General features: G+C 31.3%; 2 protein-coding genes across 2 annotated transcripts; both read left to right on the top strand.

Moving 5' to 3' along the window:
* The first annotated feature begins 4,382 nt into the window (after window positions 1-4,382).
* LOC137807879 (uncharacterized) lies at window positions 4,383-7,770 on the top strand. The gene is made up of 8 exons (XM_068608714.1): window positions 4,383-5,493; window positions 6,102-6,135; window positions 6,242-6,469; window positions 6,625-6,714; window positions 6,874-6,939; window positions 7,021-7,112; window positions 7,191-7,238; window positions 7,357-7,770. The coding sequence occupies exons 1-8, from the start codon at window positions 5,123-5,125 to the stop codon at window positions 7,472-7,474; spliced, it is 1,047 nt and encodes a 348-aa protein (XP_068464815.1). The 5' UTR covers window positions 4,383-5,122; the 3' UTR covers window positions 7,475-7,770.
* A 4,911-nt stretch (window positions 7,771-12,681) lies between these two features.
* Window positions 12,682-18,992, top strand: LOC137807884 (M phase phosphoprotein 10). The gene is made up of 13 exons (XM_068608718.1): window positions 12,682-13,416; window positions 13,752-13,819; window positions 16,031-16,142; window positions 16,243-16,353; window positions 16,464-16,601; window positions 16,815-16,883; window positions 16,989-17,030; window positions 17,142-17,210; window positions 17,394-17,465; window positions 17,557-17,610; window positions 17,698-17,839; window positions 18,056-18,118; window positions 18,500-18,992. Exons 1-13 carry the CDS (start codon window positions 12,775-12,777, stop codon window positions 18,502-18,504), a joined length of 1,587 nt encoding a protein of 528 aa, XP_068464819.1. The 5' UTR covers window positions 12,682-12,774; the 3' UTR covers window positions 18,505-18,992.
* The last annotated feature ends 537 nt before the right edge of the window (window positions 18,993-19,529 follow it).

Raw genomic sequence — 19,529 nt, forward strand, 5'->3', positions numbered from 1 at the left:
TAGAAATGAACGAGATATTACTAATATCGTTTAAATTAAGATAAATAGAGTAGAAAGTAAAAAAAAAAAAAATTAGATAAAATTGTGAATGATTTGATAACATACTCATTTTAAAAAATTATAAAATAATATATATATATATATAATAACTAATTTATTTATATGTTATAAATTAATTAATAAATAAAAAATATTATTTACAATTAGTTAATAATTTTAATTTTATCATTACTTTTTATTATTTATAATTCATTTAATTATTTAATTATTAATATTTTTATTTTATTTTATATATTTATTACTAGTTTTTACTATTTTTATTATTATTATTTATATTATATAATTAATTATAATTATTTTATTGTAAATTAAATATAAATATTGATGAATTGATAATATAAATATAATATATATTTAATATAATAATTATAAATATATATATATAATTTTATTCGCAACTCTTCCCATAAATACAAAGAAAGAATTGCTAAAACAAATTTACCTCATTTTTATGCTTTTATTAATTTATTTATTTTGTATTTGTTTCCACATATCTAAGGTTGACGCAGATAGAAGGACGCGGATTGTTCATGTTTGCTTTAGTAACTTGGTACATGAGTGTTAGGACAAATGTGTGAGGGGTGTTGAATTTGTATTTTTTCTCATAAGCAGACAAAGAAGGAATAACCATGTACACTTGTATTATTTAACTCATTGCCCCCTTGGCACTATTGCATGCATGTTAATGAAGCACTAAGTACAGAGCACATGCAGGACATTGGTATTGGAAGTCTTCAAATCAATTTGCATTCATATAACACTTAAAAAAATGGATTTCATGCATTTTTATAGTTCACAGTCGATTTTGTTATCCTATACTGGATGGAAAAATATTTTCAACATGTTTTTATCTGAAATCGATTGTGTTGTGTCTTATATTACATGCAAAATCCATTGGGTTATATAAATAGTTAACTTTATGGAATTCTATATAAAGAATTATTATTATCATATTTAATTTTATAATTAAATAAAACTACTACCAACTATCACTTTATTTACAGACTTTAATAAAAAAATTTCACGTATCTATTTTAATATAACACAATCCAAACACACATTTTCTTCACATTTTTATTTCATTCTCACACACCATTCTCTCATGTCCCACACGTTTGTTTCTCAATCCAAATACAACTTAAAGAATAATTGTATTAACATATAAAATAGACTTATCAATTTATTCATACACATCAAAACATTAATAAATAATGTAATTTAGAATAATTTAAAATATTTTTTTCAACTTAGTTAAAGTTGCTATTAATGTTGATCATATTTGCAGTTTGGAAATTAAGTTGGATCGAAAGACCAATTTTTCAGATCAACCAAACCAATGTAAGACTTCAACTTTTAAGAATACCATTTTAAGGAAAATATAAGTTTAAGGCAAAAGAACTACATTAAATTAATTTTGTTTGGTTAATGCATAGTTTCTTATGTCATAACCAAACAAAACGTATTTAATAAATTTGTATGCTTTGTTAGCATTTTTTTTTTCATTCGAACCAGAACTTTAAAGAATTATTTATTAAAAACTATGAAAAAGTTCTAAGAAATATATTCATAATTTAAATTGATGATCACTTGAACCCTAAATTCAATTCAATAAATTTAGTTTAGTGGTTTGCTGTTTCTTTTAATCAATTTAATTCCACTCAACCTTAATCCCAATCATAATTAGACTCAATGATTAAAAGATTATTTCATTTAAAAATAATTTTTTTATCTTGTCTTACAATTTATTTTGTGAAATTAAATTAGATTTAAATTTTACTTAAAAATATATATATATATATTTACAAAATAAAAACATAAAATATAGTCTTTATTAACCTTCAAATATTGTTTATGCATTTGTTTTTATATATGCATCATCATCCTTCACTTATTTCAATTCAACCTATTCAACCTGATACTTCGAACTCAAAATATGTATATTTATATTTACTTCAAATTTGTAAACTAACACAAAGAAGTTATAGAAATTAACTTTACTTATCTAACCGTATTCAATATTTTAACATGTATAATCTAATAAGTAAATCAAATTCTCACTAAAAATAACTAATTTCAATATTTTAAAGCAATAATTTATTAAACAAACCTAAGAACACTCAAATTTAAATCTTCAAACAATTTTCAACTAAATATAATCCCTTTATAGAAATTAAAATATAATAACTAAGTCATCTTCACATATTAAAAGCAATAAAGTATTTTAAAGAAAAATTAGAAAGAAATTGAAGGGGAAAAAGTAAAAAAAAAGAAAAAAGATAAAGATGGATGTATATGCTGAGGTTACATTAGTAGTCTAAATCAGCAATCAAAATAACATGTGTCAAAAAAATTTATACAGTTTTTTAAACAATATTATTCTTTTATTATTAATATGATACATAACAGTAAAAATAAACCAAACATAAAATTACAAACCATTAAAATCTAGTTGAATTATCTTAGGTTGTTCAGATTAATCTCGACTTACTTATTTTTCCTATTTTGAATACTTAGTCTAGTTCATCACTAAAAAAAAATCAGTTTAATAGGCTCTGAAAATTAAAAATTTACTAAACCACAGACATTAACTAATTAATATTTTAGTACATTCGGTGCTTCCTTTTAAGTTTTTTTTTCTTCTTTTTTCGTATGGGATTTCATGTAGACTTTATGAAAATTCATCTCAGTTATGGGTCTTCCATTATATATATACATATATCCAAATTCTACGATCCATATGTATAATTTAGTTTTCTTTTTTAGAAATTTGTATAAAACATTTTTAAATAAATTTAATCCAAAAAGGCACTTCATTGATTTAGTAACCTATACGACCAATGTAACTTTTTTTTAAGTTGATGCGTGTTTTTTGATAATACGTAATGCTATGTTTGTAGCCAACATATATTTTTCTTATTTGAACGCAAAGAAAAAGAAAACAGAGAGAAAACAAGTAGTAAGGTAAGAAAAAAAACAAGTGTACGAAAATATATATTTTTTTAAATAAAGTAAAAAATAAGATTGTAGCGTTCAAGCTTGTCTGATTTAAAAATAATTCATTCATTCTTAAAAAAAATAGTTTTTTATCCTTATAACATCATGACATTTCGTTTATTTTGTATTGATTAGAGAAAAAAAATCAGCCATAAAATCTAATATGCTGCTTATCTTTTGATAATACACTGATTATGGTTGTAATCGTAATTTTAATTTTAATGAGATCCAGATTTTGGTGGCTACGGAAGAAGGAAGGCCCACACGCACATTCAAAACCCTAACCAAATTTGTAACCTTCAAAAGAAAAAAACTTCAAAACCAAACCTTTACCAAAACTCTTATCTTCCAGCTGTCAAGCGTCTGAACCCCCTAATTTGTAGTCACCACCACAAGTCATGTCTGCTCCACCACCACTGGACCCCATGCAATGCCTAACAAAACCACCCTAAGTTTTCCTTTACCACCATACGTTACTTATACAACATTTTTTCATTCTATTTTTCTCTTTTTTTTATTTTTTCATTATTTTATATTCTTATTCTTAACTCTATGTTAAGAAATTATTATGTTTATGTTTTTACTTACTTTAAGTATCAGATTATAAGTGAACCTCTTTTATCGAAAATCAATTAAAAGTTGATTATGTGAGTCCTCATCGAATTACAAATTCATTTCCGATAAAAATAATTATAATAAAAAAAAATTATACATATTTGTTGTTCAAATAGAAATTCCATTATTGAAACACAGTGGGTGCTTTCCTTCAATTTTCAATTCTTCATGCATCATGACGAGTCAACGTTCCCAAACCCCTCTTTCATAATTGATTGCCAATGTGTTCCTAACATTGTGGACCTAATAAAACATTCTCCAAACATTCATTTTTCGTATCATTAGTACGAAACCATGATCCAACCTATGTTTCATATATAACAAATTATTACATCAGGTATCTTTTCATCTCTTCATTTTAAAAAAATATATTCTTCATTACACTTTAACAGATTTTGGGACTAATGTTTTTCATCCTCGCAAAGAACTAAAACTACTTTCATAAGTATAGAGATTAGAAACATATTAAATTTTGAAAAAGGGATGATATAGTTTACCTTTTCTTTTAGCCGTGTCATCCCTTTCACTGGTGGTTATCACTTTATTTCTTTTTTAGCAAGTCGTGACTCATGCGAGGCAAAACCATTCTTGGAATACATGAAGAATCTTAGCTCCAACCATTCCAATACAAAATGCAAATACAATTGTACCCTGTCTCTGGTCCCTTTCCTCTGTCCTTCTCTCTGTCATTAAAAAAGAGAAATATATTAAGATTATTAACCCAAGAAGGGTTCACAGAAACATGCATGTGTCTTATTTTTAGTTTAAGATTTGCATGGGAATACGGTGGTCAAGGCTGCAGCTAGATTTTGGTTAGATTGCAACAATAAAGGCGATAGAAGAAGCTTGTGCTCCAAGCACACCACACAGTACCTTCCTTTTTTTTTCATTCTCTCTCTCCCTAGTCTACAACCTTTAATAGTTTTCTATATACAAAAGCAAAGAAGCAAAGCATCTCTTCTCGCTCCTCCACATTGTTTTGCTTTCCCTTGCAAGTTTCAATTCAACCTTTTTTTTTTGCTTACACTTCTTAGCTGCCTCTTTTTTTCCTTTATATATAGACTGATCGACATACAATTAACATTGTCGGTGTTGTATCCTTTTGTGCAAAATCCATCCAAAGTCTGAAATCTCCACCTTATCCGATAATTAAACAATTACTTAATGTGGCTAAAATGGGTCAAGAGACTTCAAGCTTTTAGTTCTCCCTGGCCCAAAACTTTTGCAGCTGTTCCTAGTTTGAAATGCATGAAAAATTACTATCGTGTGTACTTTCTCATTAGGCCCCACTTTTGATCACAGAGACTAAGAATGGTCCTCCCCTAGTCTCTTAAGGCCATAGTTCCATTCTATTTGTTTTGTTATTCCATAGCATTTGTGATATTTTCCTAAGGGAAGCATAACAACACCATCTCCCTCTCCACTTACCTGTGAGAGAATCTGAAGTAACGAAATGAGGTTTGTGACAGGCTCTCCGAAAGGCACCTGGCAACCCATCATCACTTCGGATACAACCACACAAAGTTACTGGTTGAATTGGAGGGTCCTGGTTTGTGTCATTTGGGTTCTTCTTTCGGCTATCTTTTCTTCATTGATTATATTGAAGTATGAAGTTTCAAGGAAGGCAACAGGAAATGATGACAAGGAAGAGAAGAAAGAAACATTGTCCACTCTGTATGAGGATGAAATTTGGAGGCCTTGTTTGAAAGGAATCCACCCTGTCTGGTTACTGGGGTTTAGAGTTTTTGCATTTGTTGTACTATTGGTGCTTCTCATACTCACTGCCACTGCGGACGGAGGAAGCATTTTCTACTTTTATACTCAGTGAGTGTTCGTTTCCCCTTTTGAATTTCTTCATATAAAATTTGAATGTTGTTGAAATGGATTAATGCACATTATATGCACAGGGTCTCTCTGCATATGTATAACTACAGCCCGGTTTCTATGAACTTCTCAGTAAACAATTGCGGGAGAAATAATAACATAATAAGTTAAACGAATCAAACTCGTAAACTAAAATTGAACTTATGCATATTAATGTTTTTCTACATTAAGAACCATCCTAAGTTGTTGGTATAGAACAGAAAGCAGAAGTCTGTGGCTGGACCACAAATTTGAAAGCTAATTAAACTTTAAACAGAGTTCATTAATCTCAAATCAAAACTAAGCTGGTAGTTTTGTTTTGCTAGATGAAGGGATTGTTTCGTTTCTTGGACTTAAAGAGGCTCATACAATCCCTTTTGTTATCGGTTTGTGTGTGCCTAACATAACAAGTGTTTTTTACCCCATAAAATCTTCCATTTGAAGCTGCTATCTTTTATAACAAAAGGCCCGTTTCAGCTCTTACTGCATGGATTAGCTTGTAAAGGATTTCTCTTCTGGCTTTTGATTATTGATTTTTCCTTCTTTTGCTTTTTGTTGCTATGAAACAGGTGGACTTTTGCTGCAGTCACCATTTATTTTGGGGTAAATGATTCTCTTATGAAGGGCCTCATAATTTGTTTGCTATTTCATGTATGTGATCTAGTGCATAATCTGGCTATACACTGTCATTGTATGTTTGATTTTGTAGCTGGGATCTTTGCTCTCCATTCGTGGATGTTACCAGCATCTTAAAGAAGCCAGTGGTGATAAGGTTAGAAATGTTGATGGAGATGCAGAGCAAGGAATTTATGATGCACCTTCAACCCCCCACAGTTCTAATCCATCAAACAATGACAAAGGATTAGGAGTTCCACAAGAACATCTTGTTCGCCAACCTGCGGGCACCTGGGGTTATATCTTTCAAATAATATTCCAGGTAAACTTGGCCTACATCACTGGTTTATACAAGTGATGAACTCAACTTTTAGTAAATCTTTATCTTTTTGTCCTTCATTAACATTTTCAGCCTAACATTACTTTATTGACAAATGAGATGGCACATAAATTGTCTTTTTTTTTTTTTGTGAACAGATGATTGCAGGTGCTGTAATGCTGACAGATTGTGTGTTTTGGTTCATAATTGTTCCGTTTCTAACAATGAAAGATTATAACATAAATTTGGTAAGCCATGTGTGACTCAATAGATTAGATTTGTTAATATTTTTTTTATAACATAAGCATACATACATAGTTGTAACTTGTATTACACCTGCGTTCCTTTTCTTACCATAAGAGGAGACATCAGAGCTAAATCATAAGTCAAAATTTGTAATGTGGCAGCTAATAATCAGTATGCACACCATCAATGCTGTTTTCCTGCTAGGTGATGCGTCTTTAAATTCCTTGGTGAGTTTCTAGATTTGATTCCATTTCCATTGCATATACATATTTAAATTAAATCCTTACCCTTTATTTTGTTCTCTGCAGAGGTTCCCTTGGTTTCGAATAGGATACTTTTGCATGTGGACAATTACATACGTGATTCTCCAGTGGATTGTTCATGCTATAGTTAAACTCTGGTAACAACCCTTATTATTATTTTGATCACTAAATCACTAAAGAAACATCTTAATTATACGTTTTTTTTCTCTAAACAGGTGGCCATATCCATTTCTTGATTTGTCCTCCTCGTATGCTCCACTATGGTATACATTATTTATTCTTCTTATGTTCATGTTTCTATTTGTGGGGTATCTGATTCTGATTAAGTGTTGATATAACATTTTGCTAACACTTTCTCACTGGCTTGTAATTGATTTTCAGTTACTTTTCGATGGCATTATTGCATATTCCGTGCTATGGCATATTCGCTTTGATAATGAAGCTAAAACACAGCGTGTTGTCTACGCGGTACCCTGACTCGTACCTATGTATCAGATGACTTCAATTTTCAGAAGAACATAAATTTTCTGGTAGAAAAAGGGAAGAGACGTAGTTGTAAGAAAATAGTAAAAAAGATCATATTCAGAAGAAGTTTGGGTTCATAAGTTGACGTGAACAAATACAAAAGGCAAAGTATATAAGTTTTGTTGTTGTTCTTGAGTTTTTAATGGTTAAGAAGCAAGGAGAGTTTTAGGCGTTACTTTGTGTTGACACTTGTCGAAAGATGGCATGTGTATGTAAAAACTGCAATGAGTGCATTGATTTATTGATTTATTATAATATAGTTATTTAGTATTTCTTTTAATTATAAAAAATATTGTTTTTTAAAAAAATATTGGAAATGAGGAAAATAAAACTAAAGAAACTCTTTTCCATATGATATCTTTAAACTTAGAACATCTATCAGGCATGCTTGTTTACGTAAAATTTTCAAAAACTTTTAGAAGAAAATTTACTATAAGGTTGTTAAAATAAGTGTTTACTTGTGTTAATTTTTCTCATTTTCCTGCTATTTTTTACCCAAGAAATATATTCTTTACTGATAAAAATAATTAAGTGCTCGTATATGCAATTGTGTTATAGATACTCTTACATGTCATCATTTTATTATTTTATGTACTCTTTCTGATCATAATTTAAATTATCTTTTGATAATTTCAGTAATGAATGTTTTTAATTAAAATGTGTTTATATTATTGAAGTGAAATAATTTTTTAACTCATTCCATTGATTTTTAAAACTGTAAAATTATTATCCAAATTCATTAAATAACAACTAAAATGTACTAGAGAAGTATTACAACTCACAGTTTAATTATTTTTAATATATTTCATTCAATGAGAAAAAATAATTAAAAGAGCGTGTTCCTTATATTTTTCTTACAACTATTGTTGTTTTTAGCATTAGTCTTTTAGGAGTTGTTTAAAAAAAAAAAATGATTTTTTAACACCCCATTTTTCCTTTATTCCAAATTACATTTTCTTTTAAGTGTTGGATTACTTATGTGATAGGAGTATTTTTGTAAAATAATAGGCATAAGAGAGATGTAATTTGGAGCATTGATGTCATCACTGCTCTTAAAAAAATCATATACATATATAAAGAAAGAATAAATAAATTTAACTTAAAAATAAAATTAGCTTATACATAAATTAAATTATTTAGAAGATTGATATAAAACCATTTTAATAAATTAATTTATGTATAGACTAATTTAGTCTTTAAATAGTTTTTTCTTGAAAATATTATTATTATTGTAAGAGCCGAAAATGTATCATCCTCACTATTGTGTTCGTCCTTCAGTCTTCTAGGTCGGTTTTGTACAATACTCAGTCGTTAGTCTTCGACCCAGACAGGAAGGTACTTGTAAAAGGTCTTTCGACACTCAAGTTAGTTCTTGATATTTGATGGTTGAAATAATAAATGTGTAGATTTGCCTTGTTTTGGAGCATGTATTTATAAGGTAAAGATGGACCTTTGGTAGTGAGTTGGTTTAGCGCGAATTATCGAGTTAATCATAGTATTAGACAGTTATTTCGTACACTTTAATTATGCTAATGATGCGCCTATATATGGTGTTTCTTGGTTTGTGGATGTGTATTTGACTAAACTTCTAGGATGTCTTTAGTCATGTATTCAATGAGGTGTTTGACCACGGATGGTACACTAGCCCTCAAACTCCAAAAGCTTTTTGCTTTTCTAGAGTTGGATTGTCAGTTAATGATTTGAAAGAAAAAATTATCTTGTTTAGGTGGTCCTGTTGGTGCTGAGATGTACTTTACTATTTATTTGTACATTGACCCAGGCTTGATTGGACAAAGGTCTTGAAGAGTCTAGAAACTTCTACGTTTTGGCGGAGTTTGCGTTTGTGGGATTCATTATGGGGTCATTATAGTCGTTGGATTGAGATTGATTTAATAGTTGGGAAATGGTGTAACATTTGGACTTGTATGTTCTTGGTGCATTGGTTCATGCCGATAACATTTAGGTTGTGTCGAGAACATCTAGGTTGGTACTGAGAACATCTAGATTGATGTTCTACTTTGACATCGTGGTTGATGTAAAGCTAAATACATGTTGATTCATGCCGATAAAATCTAGGTTGATATCGAGAACATCTTGGTTGATGCCGAGAACCTCTAGGTTGATGGCAAAAACATCTAAGTTGATGGCAATAACATCTATGTTGAAAGTATGTCGATGTGTCTCTCCCATTATGTCGGAAGTATTTGTCATGATATTCAACAAGTTATCGACCTTCTAACTTTTGGCCTCTGGAGGTCAAGTCATCGCTGACGACAAATAAATTGAAGACGGTGGTATACTTTTGGCAGGGAGCCTTGCTCGGACTCTAGGTCTGCGGTATTGAAGTTTTCTTTGCTAGCTTCTTCCTTATCTCTTTGTTCTTCTATTTGAGAATATGATTTTTTTTTAAGGTTTTTAGCTTGATCTCAATTATTTCTCTTTGCATGACCATAAGTTCATTTGGTCAGTCTTTATTGTTCTCAAATTAGTTGTTTTTAGTCATTAGTTATGTTCATGTTAGTTACCATAAAGCCTTCTAAAGTCCTTCTCAACCTTCCAATGGGCACACCAATTGTTCTTGTGAGAGTCAAAAAGGTTTTGTCCTTAATGTAGCGTTCTTCCTTCAATTTTTTGGGTATCGACTCCGCATAGTACGCAGTTATCAGTATTCAAGGCAAGTGGGAGCGATACCTGCAAAATGTCCTCCATGCTCAAGTTAATCATCAATATTGTTTGAGGATAATAAATATTGACAAATGCATACATTTATCCTATCTTAGAACATGTATGTATAGTAGGGGTGACAAAGTGGGGTAGGTCGGTTCGCAACTCGCTAAAAAAACGCGGGGTGGTTGCTTATTTCAACCTGTTGGCTCGTTTAGACTCGTCCCGCATAACCACAGCTCGCACGGGTCAAGTGCGGGGCAGGGCGGGTTGACCCGCATAACTTTAAAATGTAGAAATTTCTTTTTTTCTGCACCTCCATATTTTCTTCATGTAGCCTCATATTTCACATTCCAAAATTTTTAATAACATTTTACTATGCATGTCTCGTGAAAATATTATGAGACCATTTACCTAATGCATCTAAATAAAAGAAATCAAAATTTTTATTTAAAAAAATATTTCTTATGCGGCCTGCCATAGGCTCGCGGGCCAACCTTTATGCGGGATGGGCTACAAAAATCAGCCCACAAATTCTATGCAAGACGGGCCAACCCGGTCCATTTTTTGCATACCAAGTGCAGAACGAGCCTATACAAGGCGGGCCAACCCGCATTGCCACCCTTAAAAAATTAAGGCTTCTTCTTCCTGCACCCCTACATTTTTCTTCCTGCACCCCCACAATTTTGTAAATCCCAAAACTGACCTTCACCTTGTTTCGAAAGCAACTTGTTGATTTCCGGATTGCTGAATCTGGAAGTCTAATTTTTGTTACAGATTGATGGATTCGGAAGATTACCGGATTCATCAATCCAGAATATTTATGGATTTTTCAATCCGGAATGCAAAAAAATAAATGCGGATTTCCCATTCCATAAAATTACCGAATTGCATTGTCCGAAAGAAGAAAAATTAGTGTGAATTTTATGTGTATTTTGAGGTTTTTAAAAAATAGTAAGGATATTATTGTCTTTGCATTACATTGTGGGGGTGCAGGAAGAAAAATGTAGGGGTGCAGGAAGAAACTGCCAAAAATTAAAGATATTTGTCAATATTTGTTGCTAGATGTGAAGAGAGTGAAGATATAAGTAGTTACTTTTCTAAAATATGAAACTCAAATTTTATTTAATTATTTTTTCGGTTGATTTTGTAGTTTTAAATAAATTTTAACTATTACCAAATATATATATTTTTATCCATCAATAAATTTACCATATATTAGTACTATAATAACTATATTTTAATAAAATTTATGTGTTTTTTTTATTAAAATGAACTGTCAATTTTAATATTAAACGTAATTATATATAAATGAAAAAAAAAATACGATTATAGTGTTAGTTTGAGTAAAGTTTGTAAGTAATAAAATATTATAGTAAGATATTATTTAATTTGATTAAATTTTATATTTAATTTTTTCCAAATTTTAATATAATAAAATAAAAAATATAAGTAATAAAAGATCAACTCAAACTGAATGATAAGATATTAATTAATTTGAATAATCAGTTTTTATATTTGATTTCAAATTTTTTTAAAAAAAATATAAGTGATAAAAGAACACACTGAATAATTGGTTTTTATATTGTATTTGGAAAAAAATAATGGTAGCTAGATGTGGAGAGTGGACGGATTTATAAGTTACTTTTTAAACTGATTTTATTATCTATTTTTAAAATTAAAGATATCTATTATTTATTATTGAATTTTATTATATCTTATTTTTAATGTTATTTATATTTTAGTTAATATTAATGATCTATTTTATGCTTGCTACTTCAAATTAGTTTATAAATATCCTTCTATATTTATTTTATTATATTATTGTTAATTTATTTTGATTATTTTGTAATTTTAAAAGTTAATAAAAGCATATTTTTTCCATTTTTTTTATTATCACTTAGTGGTTGTTAGATGTGCACAGAGTGAAGAGGGATGAGTACGTTGATTTAAACTGATTTTATTATCTATTTTTAAAATTAAAAGATATCTATTATGTTCTCCGATTTTATTTTGCCCATACAATCTTCAATACAATAAAGATTCAACAGCACCACCATCCCTAGTGTTTCGTTCAATACTAAAAGTGTGTTTTATAACATTGTTTATTAGAATTTTAATATTTAACATAAAAACAAAAAAATGCAGATACATAATAGAAATAAAAAATTAAATACATAATAACAATAAAAATGCAAATACACATTAATAATAAAAATAAAAAATGCGATACATCCATTAGTGACAATTTTACAACCGTATACAAATTTTTTTATGTAACAATTTTAATAAAAAATAAAATTATAATTAAATGATAAAAAAATTATTAAAATAATAACATTAAATATTGTATGATGAGTGCAGAAAAAAAAATATTGCCAATATATAATGATTTTTTATACATATCGAAATCGCAATCTAAATCTAATCATAACATACTCAAAATTTCTAATTTGTGTGTAAAAAGTATTTTCCAATAATTAATCGAATTTATTTATTTATTAGGTCCAAAAAAGCGCACATTTTTAGTCCTTGTCAAATTTTCGTTGTGCTAAAACCCTAAACTAAACCCTTTCATCACCGCAGAACAGAGTCACAGTGCACCCAACAATGGCGAACGCGAGTGACGCTGGCGTCGAAGCCCTAAGGCGCCTGAAAGCGACGGATCCGCCCTCATGGCTGGCGCCGAACGTGGAGCTGTCGGAAGCTGCTCGTACGGCGTCCCAATACTTGTTTTCTACCCTCCAACCATTTTCCCCTAAATCGCCATTGGACCAACTCCTCGTGGAAGGTTTCGATGCCGAACAGATATGGCAACAAATCGACCTCCAATCACAGCCTCTGTTATCCACCCTGCGCCGCCGCTTGAAGCAGCTGTCTGAAAATCCTGAAGAGATTTCCCAGCTGAAGGTTCCTTCGAAGAGTGGGAGCAAGGTGGAGCAAAATAGTAGAGACGAGTGGGAGGGAGATAGTGACGGTTTTGACGAGGAGTTGGATGAGGAAGAGGAAGAGGAAGGAGACGAGGACGAAGGAAAGGAGGGAGAAGAAGAAAGAATGGAAGTGGAAGAGGAAGATGAAGTAGAAGAAGAAGAAGAAGAGGAAGAGGAGAATGAAGATGGCGGTGGCATTGAGGATAAATTCTTGAAAATAGATGAATTGGCGAAGTACTTAGATAAGGAGGAAGAGGATTTTGAGAATGGTGAGGCAGACAGAGAAGGTGAGGAGGAAGATGATGACGAGGAAAGTGATGAGGTAAGCGTGCTCTTTGCTTAATTTGGTTTTCATTAGTCTTTTTTGGGGTTTTTGGAACATGATCATGACCTGGGACAGTTGTTTTAGGTAGTTCATGTCAATTTTAAGATTCGAATAATTGGTATTGCCGTTAGGGTTTGTGTGAGGTATGATGGGGTCTTGTTTGTTTTTGTTGATTTTTTTTTAATAGTGATATATGTTGCTTTTTTAATGTTTTTCTTTTCTTCTAAATTGCCTGTGAAATCCGTATTGATAATGTTCAGTGCTTGTTAAGTTGTTATTTGGTTGTTTATTAATTATTTGGTTTGTGACCCATTCTGATTATATTTATCTAGGATGGTGATTTTGGGTCTGGTGACGAAGATGATGTAGATGAAGAAGCAGAGAACATGGAAAGTGCAAGGTGTTTATTATTGTGCTCCCACTAGAATAAAAGGATCTTCATCCATTTTAAGATTACAACTCAAGTTATTGGTTATAAAAATTATCACTAGTCCATAATTTCTCTGCTTGACTATCTATGTTCCACAAATATCTTTATATATCACGTGTATGTCTTGTTCTTGGGTAAAACTTTGTGGAGAGATGCGAATAACAATACCACCAGGAGGTCTAGGCATATGATAGTACATATAGAATTGTGATTTGAATGTTTAACACTTGTCACTTGACAACCTGATATGCAATGTCTTAACTTATTTTATTTTATTCTTTTGATATTATTTCCAAACATGGGAGAGGGAGGGGAGAGAGAGCAGCCCCTATTCCAAACCACTTGCTCTTCATCGAACAAAAAAAAAATGTTAAGCTAGTTTTGCAGTTCTCCTTTTCCTATTTCTGGTATTTATCTGTATGAGTCTCACGTACCCATACTAAGTGAAGACTCTGGCTGTTGCCCTTGACATCATCAGTGTTGTGTTTTCTTCTATTCATGAGATATATAATAAGAAAAGAATGTTAATTAATTAGTTAGTTAGTCTGCTGCTGTTAGCTAGGATTTTATGGCTGTTGAGTAGTTAACTATAAATAAGGTAGGACTGTTGACAGACTGAATGATAATAAGAGAAGTGCAGTGTCCAGTTCTTTGTTCTCTCTGTTTCTCTTCTCCTTTCCTCTATCCTCTTTATCCTTCTTTGTTCTCTCTTCCCCTCTTTCCCACCAGAAACTTGAAATTCCTATTTGTAGGTGAAGGTCGACGTGAAATTCCTATTTTCGGACTTCCAGGACATGGTTCTCCTCTGCATCAAAGCTTCACCATCTATTTAACTCAATAGTTATTTGTTTTGCTTTCATTGTTTCCAAGCTGTGGTTGTATACACATCCTATTTCCTTTTCCATCAATTCCCTTACTTAATTTACTGTAAGAAAAATGTATCATTAATAAAACATGGACATTGCATGATAATGATGGCTTGGAGGTGAAAATTAGAAAGCATACCATGCTGCAAGTAGCACATTTTGGGTATCTTGAAATTAACACACAAAATTATGAATTGATGGAGGGAAACTTAAATAGTACGATTGTGATCCAAACTTGGTAGATGAAATGGAGGAATGCTTTGGGTTTTACTGCATAGACATAAGACCAACTATGCTTTATGGTACTGAATTTTCAGTGTGTAACACAAGCTGACAGGCAAAAGAAAAGTAAGTGCTCAAATAATTACAGTCTGGGAATTTTAGGAAGTGGTGGGAGCAAGCCGACTATGAACAATGGTGACTCATAAGTAATTGTGTTTAAAATTATTATATTTACATTGAAAAAGAAACATTCTGATGGAGAAAGTCTGGTTTTGGTTCATAATTACTATTCTGTATTGTTGTTCTCATTAATTATATTATGCAAGCAGTATGAAAAACAATAGGCTGAGATACATATATACCTATAAAAGATTGTATATATAATTTAAAAATTAATGTGTGATTGAGGTGGCATATGTCTCTAGGACATGTTGGTGTAGATCTGTATCTGCTCTTAGTTGTAGTTGCAGAGATGAGGATGTTAGAATAGGCGTACAACACTAGATAATAAGGAACAAATATATTAGTGAGAATTTAGGAGGTAACACCCATGGAAGATGGTGGTTACTCCTAATTTGGTCAATTTGAGAAGAAGACCAATAGAGGACCCAATAGAAAGAATTGATTGGGTGGATATTAGCCTGATCGTTAAAATAAAGGAGTAATGAAAATTCAGAGTGGGACCTTTTGCATCTTGAAGAAACTGAAGGAAAAACGTGTCATCTCACTGTATGCCATTTATGCTTAAAGTTTTTCTAGAATCAAAATACATTTTCTATTTTTTTTTTCAATAGTAATTCCTTTGGTTTTGGATTTCCTCTATAGTTTTCTCTGGTCAAATGAAGTTGGCCAAGTGATCTTTCCTCTCTCTTTAAGTTTTACAATATTTATTTACCATTATTTAATTATTCTGTGGTTTGTTTGTTTTGGTGTATTTGCTTAATTATTAAGTTCCAGTTCTCACCACTCATGTTATGCAATTGTCTGGATACTTCTTTTTAATTGTATTGCTCCTTGCATAATTTATTTCTACTTTAGTTGTATTTTACCATATCTGTATGTGGGGTTCATTTTTTTCAACTGTTGCCATCAGGTATGAAGACTTCTTTGGAGGTAAAAAGGAAAGGGGCTCAAAAAGAAAAGCTCAAGTACTTCGGGAATCTAAATATTCCGAAGATGAGGATGACATGGAATTTGACAATGAGGTCTATCTCTCTCTCTATATATATATATGTATATTATATTTACTATTTATTGTAAACAGCTTTATCAGTTTCTTATTTTTATTTTATTACACATGTGTAGAAGAAAGGGACTGCATCTGCCCACGAAAAGCAGCTGGAAAAAATTCAATCCAAGATAGAGCAGATGGAGAAAGCTAACATAGATCCAAAAACATGGACTATGCAGGGTGAGGTAATACATTAGTCCCTTACTCATTTTTTTTATCTGATTATTTTGTGGGTTGGATTTGCTAGCTTTTTGCCAATCTGGTATTTGATTATTGATTGATGATTTTGTTACAGGTAACTGCAGCAAAGAGACCCAAAAATAGTGCATTGGAAGTTGATCTAGACTTTGAGCACAATGTGAGGCCTGCTCCTGTAATCACTGAGGAAGTTACAGCTTCAATTGAGGATATGATCAAGAAAAGGATTATTGAGGTAACTTAATATGGTGAACTGATATGGTTTGGACGTCTAGTAAATTCATCATGTCATTTACATGAGTGGAAGCTGATATATAGATGGCAGCATGTACAATTTCTGTGAAAAGTTGGCTGTGTTAAGCTGATTATATAATTACTACCAAGTAATACATGAGATGAGACTACATAACTTTATGTTGTTTCTAATGTACACTTGTGTTTATTATAGGGGCTTTTTAATGATGTTCAAAGGCTTTCTAAATTGCCATCTAAAGTGCCTCGGGAAGTTAAAGAGTTGGTAAGGCTTATTTTACTGAAATAGATTTTAGAGTTCAATCACCATTTTTTTAGCTCTATCTGTATGTAAGTTGTACAAGTAATTTCATTTCTGTTATGAATTCAGGATGACAATAAAAGCAAACAGGGTCTCGCAGAAATTTATGAGGTTCGTATCTCAAGCAAATGTTCTGCAACACTGGAAACCTTTGACTAATTAAGGTTTTTTACATTTCATCCTTGTGATGTACCTCAAATATTTCTTTTTAATTGTTGACAGCAAGAATATGTTCAGAAGACAGACCCCACATCTGCTCCATTGTCTTTTAAAGATGAACAAAAGAATGAGGTGCAAGTCTTGATTGTCTTACTTTGTTTCTGTTTAAATTACTATTTAATCTCTTTCTCATTTGTTATGTGCTTGATTTCCTCATGCATTATACAAAACTGGCTCATTGTATCAGGTTGTGTATCCACCCTTTTTATATTTCATTATTATACATTGAATCTTGTACCTTGTACTCGTTATCAGGCTAGCATGCTGTTTAAGAGACTCTGTCTGAAGCTGGATGCCCTATCTCATTTTAACTTTGCCCCAAAACCTGTATGACACCAACGTTCTCATTATCTCTTGATAGACTATATATACTTGACTTGAGATTTCTTCTTATTTTGCCTTGGATTGAAATGGACAGGTTATAGAGGACATGTCTATTCAAGCTAATGTTCCTGCTCTGGCAATGGAAGAAGTAAACAACTATTTTTTTTATCAGTTATTTCTGCTTGTGTTTCTTACATTTATCAGTCTGACAATGTATTATGCCTTCCATGTGTAGATTGCTCCTGTGGCTGTTTCAGATGCTGCTATGTTGGCTCCAGAAGAGGTGTTTGATGGCAAGGGTGATATTAAGGAAGAAGTGGAGCTTACGCAGGCAGAAAGGAAAAGAAGGAGAGCTAACAAGAAAAGAAAATTTAAAGGTATCATAGGTTATGTAATAAAAGTATCTTCCTTGTGACTGGCATATGACAACATAGTGATTATGGTGTTCAATACATATTAACTGTCTTTGCAAAGTTTTGCACTGTATGCATATGACTGTTCTAGAAGGAAAGCTACCCATCATTTTCTTGTATCAGCACAAAAAATATCTTCTAATGTTTTTCATTATTAATTAACGAATTTTATGGTTACAGATGAGGCAGTAAAAAAGACAAAAAAGAAGGCACAAGAAGGTGCAATTCATAGTCCAGTTAAAGGTAATTTTTTATCTGTCTTTTTTATACCAGGTTTAAAAATGTTTATTTCTTTGCCAACAAAGTCAATTTTTTGTTACTAACCTCATTATGCTTAGGAAACAAAACCATAACTATGCAATGGCTTTTTTTTTTTTCTTTCTCTGTCATGATTCCTACCAAATCCTGTGGAATATTAAAGTTTTAGGTAGGCATGGTTTGGGGTTTGGGGTTTAGGCATGTATTCAGCAGGATAGATTAAACCGGTTTTAGATTGCAGTCTCAATTCCTTCCAAATTAAAACCTGTCTGAACAATGTTTTACTGATCTCTGTATTGAGTAGTGTCCAAACAATTATTCCAAAGACATGGTAGCTTTACCTTAAGTCTCCCTCGATCTTTGCAGGGTAAGGAACAATGTGAAATTTTATATTGTTTATAGACGCTGCAAGACTAACAAGTTGAAGAAGGAGCCCGTGACAAAACACGAGGTAAATAGATGTGGAAGAGGATTTTTTGGAGTCAACCATGATAAATGAGTGAAGCCATTCATTACCTGTGCTGCAGTGGCAGATGAGAGTCTCTTAAATGCTTATAGTTTATTGTTTTCGCTGTTCCTTGAATTCTAGGTTAAATATCAAATCATTGATAGGTTACTTGGTTATTTGCTTTCCCGTTATTGTTTCAAGTTTGTAGCAGCGCTTATTTATTTGTGCTATATTTTGTATTTTTTTTTTATATTCATAGCTGATATGTTGTATTGTTTTACCTTGCTAATGGCTTATAGTTGAACCTTAGATTTCTAGATCAGGACAGAAGAAAACTGTTTTTTGATGCTTTCTCTTGTGCAGGAGTTGAGTTTCTTAAAGACACTTTGAAATAAAAAAATCTTCTTTATATGTTTCCACTTGCAAAGCTTTGAAAAGGGGTTCAGTTAGTTTTTATTTTTTCGTTGTAAACATAAAAAAACATAAAAAAGCATGATGAATTTCGAGAATCAATGCCTGAAAAATGTTTGGTTAGAAAGAAATGGAAAAGGGATTTAAAAGACTCGACTTTCAATTAACGAATGTATGTTCCGATGTAAGAGTAACGGGTTTTGAATTATTTTTAAAAGTAGACATGAACCAGGAGAATGAAAAAACGTTGAAAGGCACTCGAGTTTTGACAGATTATTACTATCCATAAAAGGAATTAAACAGGTGATAAAAAATGATGAAGAAGAATATGCTTATAATATATTTGAAACATACAACTTTTTCCAAGGCAGTCCCCAAAATCCTATAGCAACTGGATACTGCAGTGTAAAAGATGACATGAGAGCAGAGGTCTTACGAAGGTTTTAACCTATACCCTTTTCAAATTGAATACAGAATTGGCTCTCATTCTTGTTTCTTCTGTTGGAATTTCTTCCTTCATCCCATAATTTTTGTAAA

Source organism: Phaseolus vulgaris, chromosome 3 (genome assembly GCF_000499845.2).
Source record: "Phaseolus vulgaris cultivar G19833 chromosome 3, P. vulgaris v2.0, whole genome shotgun sequence".
Taxonomy (NCBI): Eukaryota; Viridiplantae; Streptophyta; class Magnoliopsida; order Fabales; family Fabaceae; genus Phaseolus; species Phaseolus vulgaris.

Excerpts from the sequence above, each read along its gene's own strand:
- LOC137807884 (XM_068608718.1), top strand. The coding sequence starts at position 12,775 with ATGGCGAACGCGAGTGACGCTGGCGTCGAAGCCCTAAGGCGCCTGAAA. Across the intron at positions 16,143-16,242 it reads ACATGGAATTTGACAATGAG|AAGAAAGGGACTGCATCTGC; the intron begins GTCTATCTCTCT and ends ACACATGTGTAG. Across the intron at positions 17,611-17,697 it reads CTGCTCTGGCAATGGAAGAA|ATTGCTCCTGTGGCTGTTTC; the intron begins GTAAACAACTAT and ends TTCCATGTGTAG.
- LOC137807879 (XM_068608714.1), top strand. The coding sequence starts at position 5,123 with ATGAGGTTTGTGACAGGCTCTCCGAAAGGCACCTGGCAACCCATCATC. Across the intron at positions 6,470-6,624 it reads TCTTTCAAATAATATTCCAG|ATGATTGCAGGTGCTGTAAT; the intron begins GTAAACTTGGCC and ends TTTTGTGAACAG. Across the intron at positions 6,940-7,020 it reads ATGCGTCTTTAAATTCCTTG|AGGTTCCCTTGGTTTCGAAT; the intron begins GTGAGTTTCTAG and ends TGTTCTCTGCAG.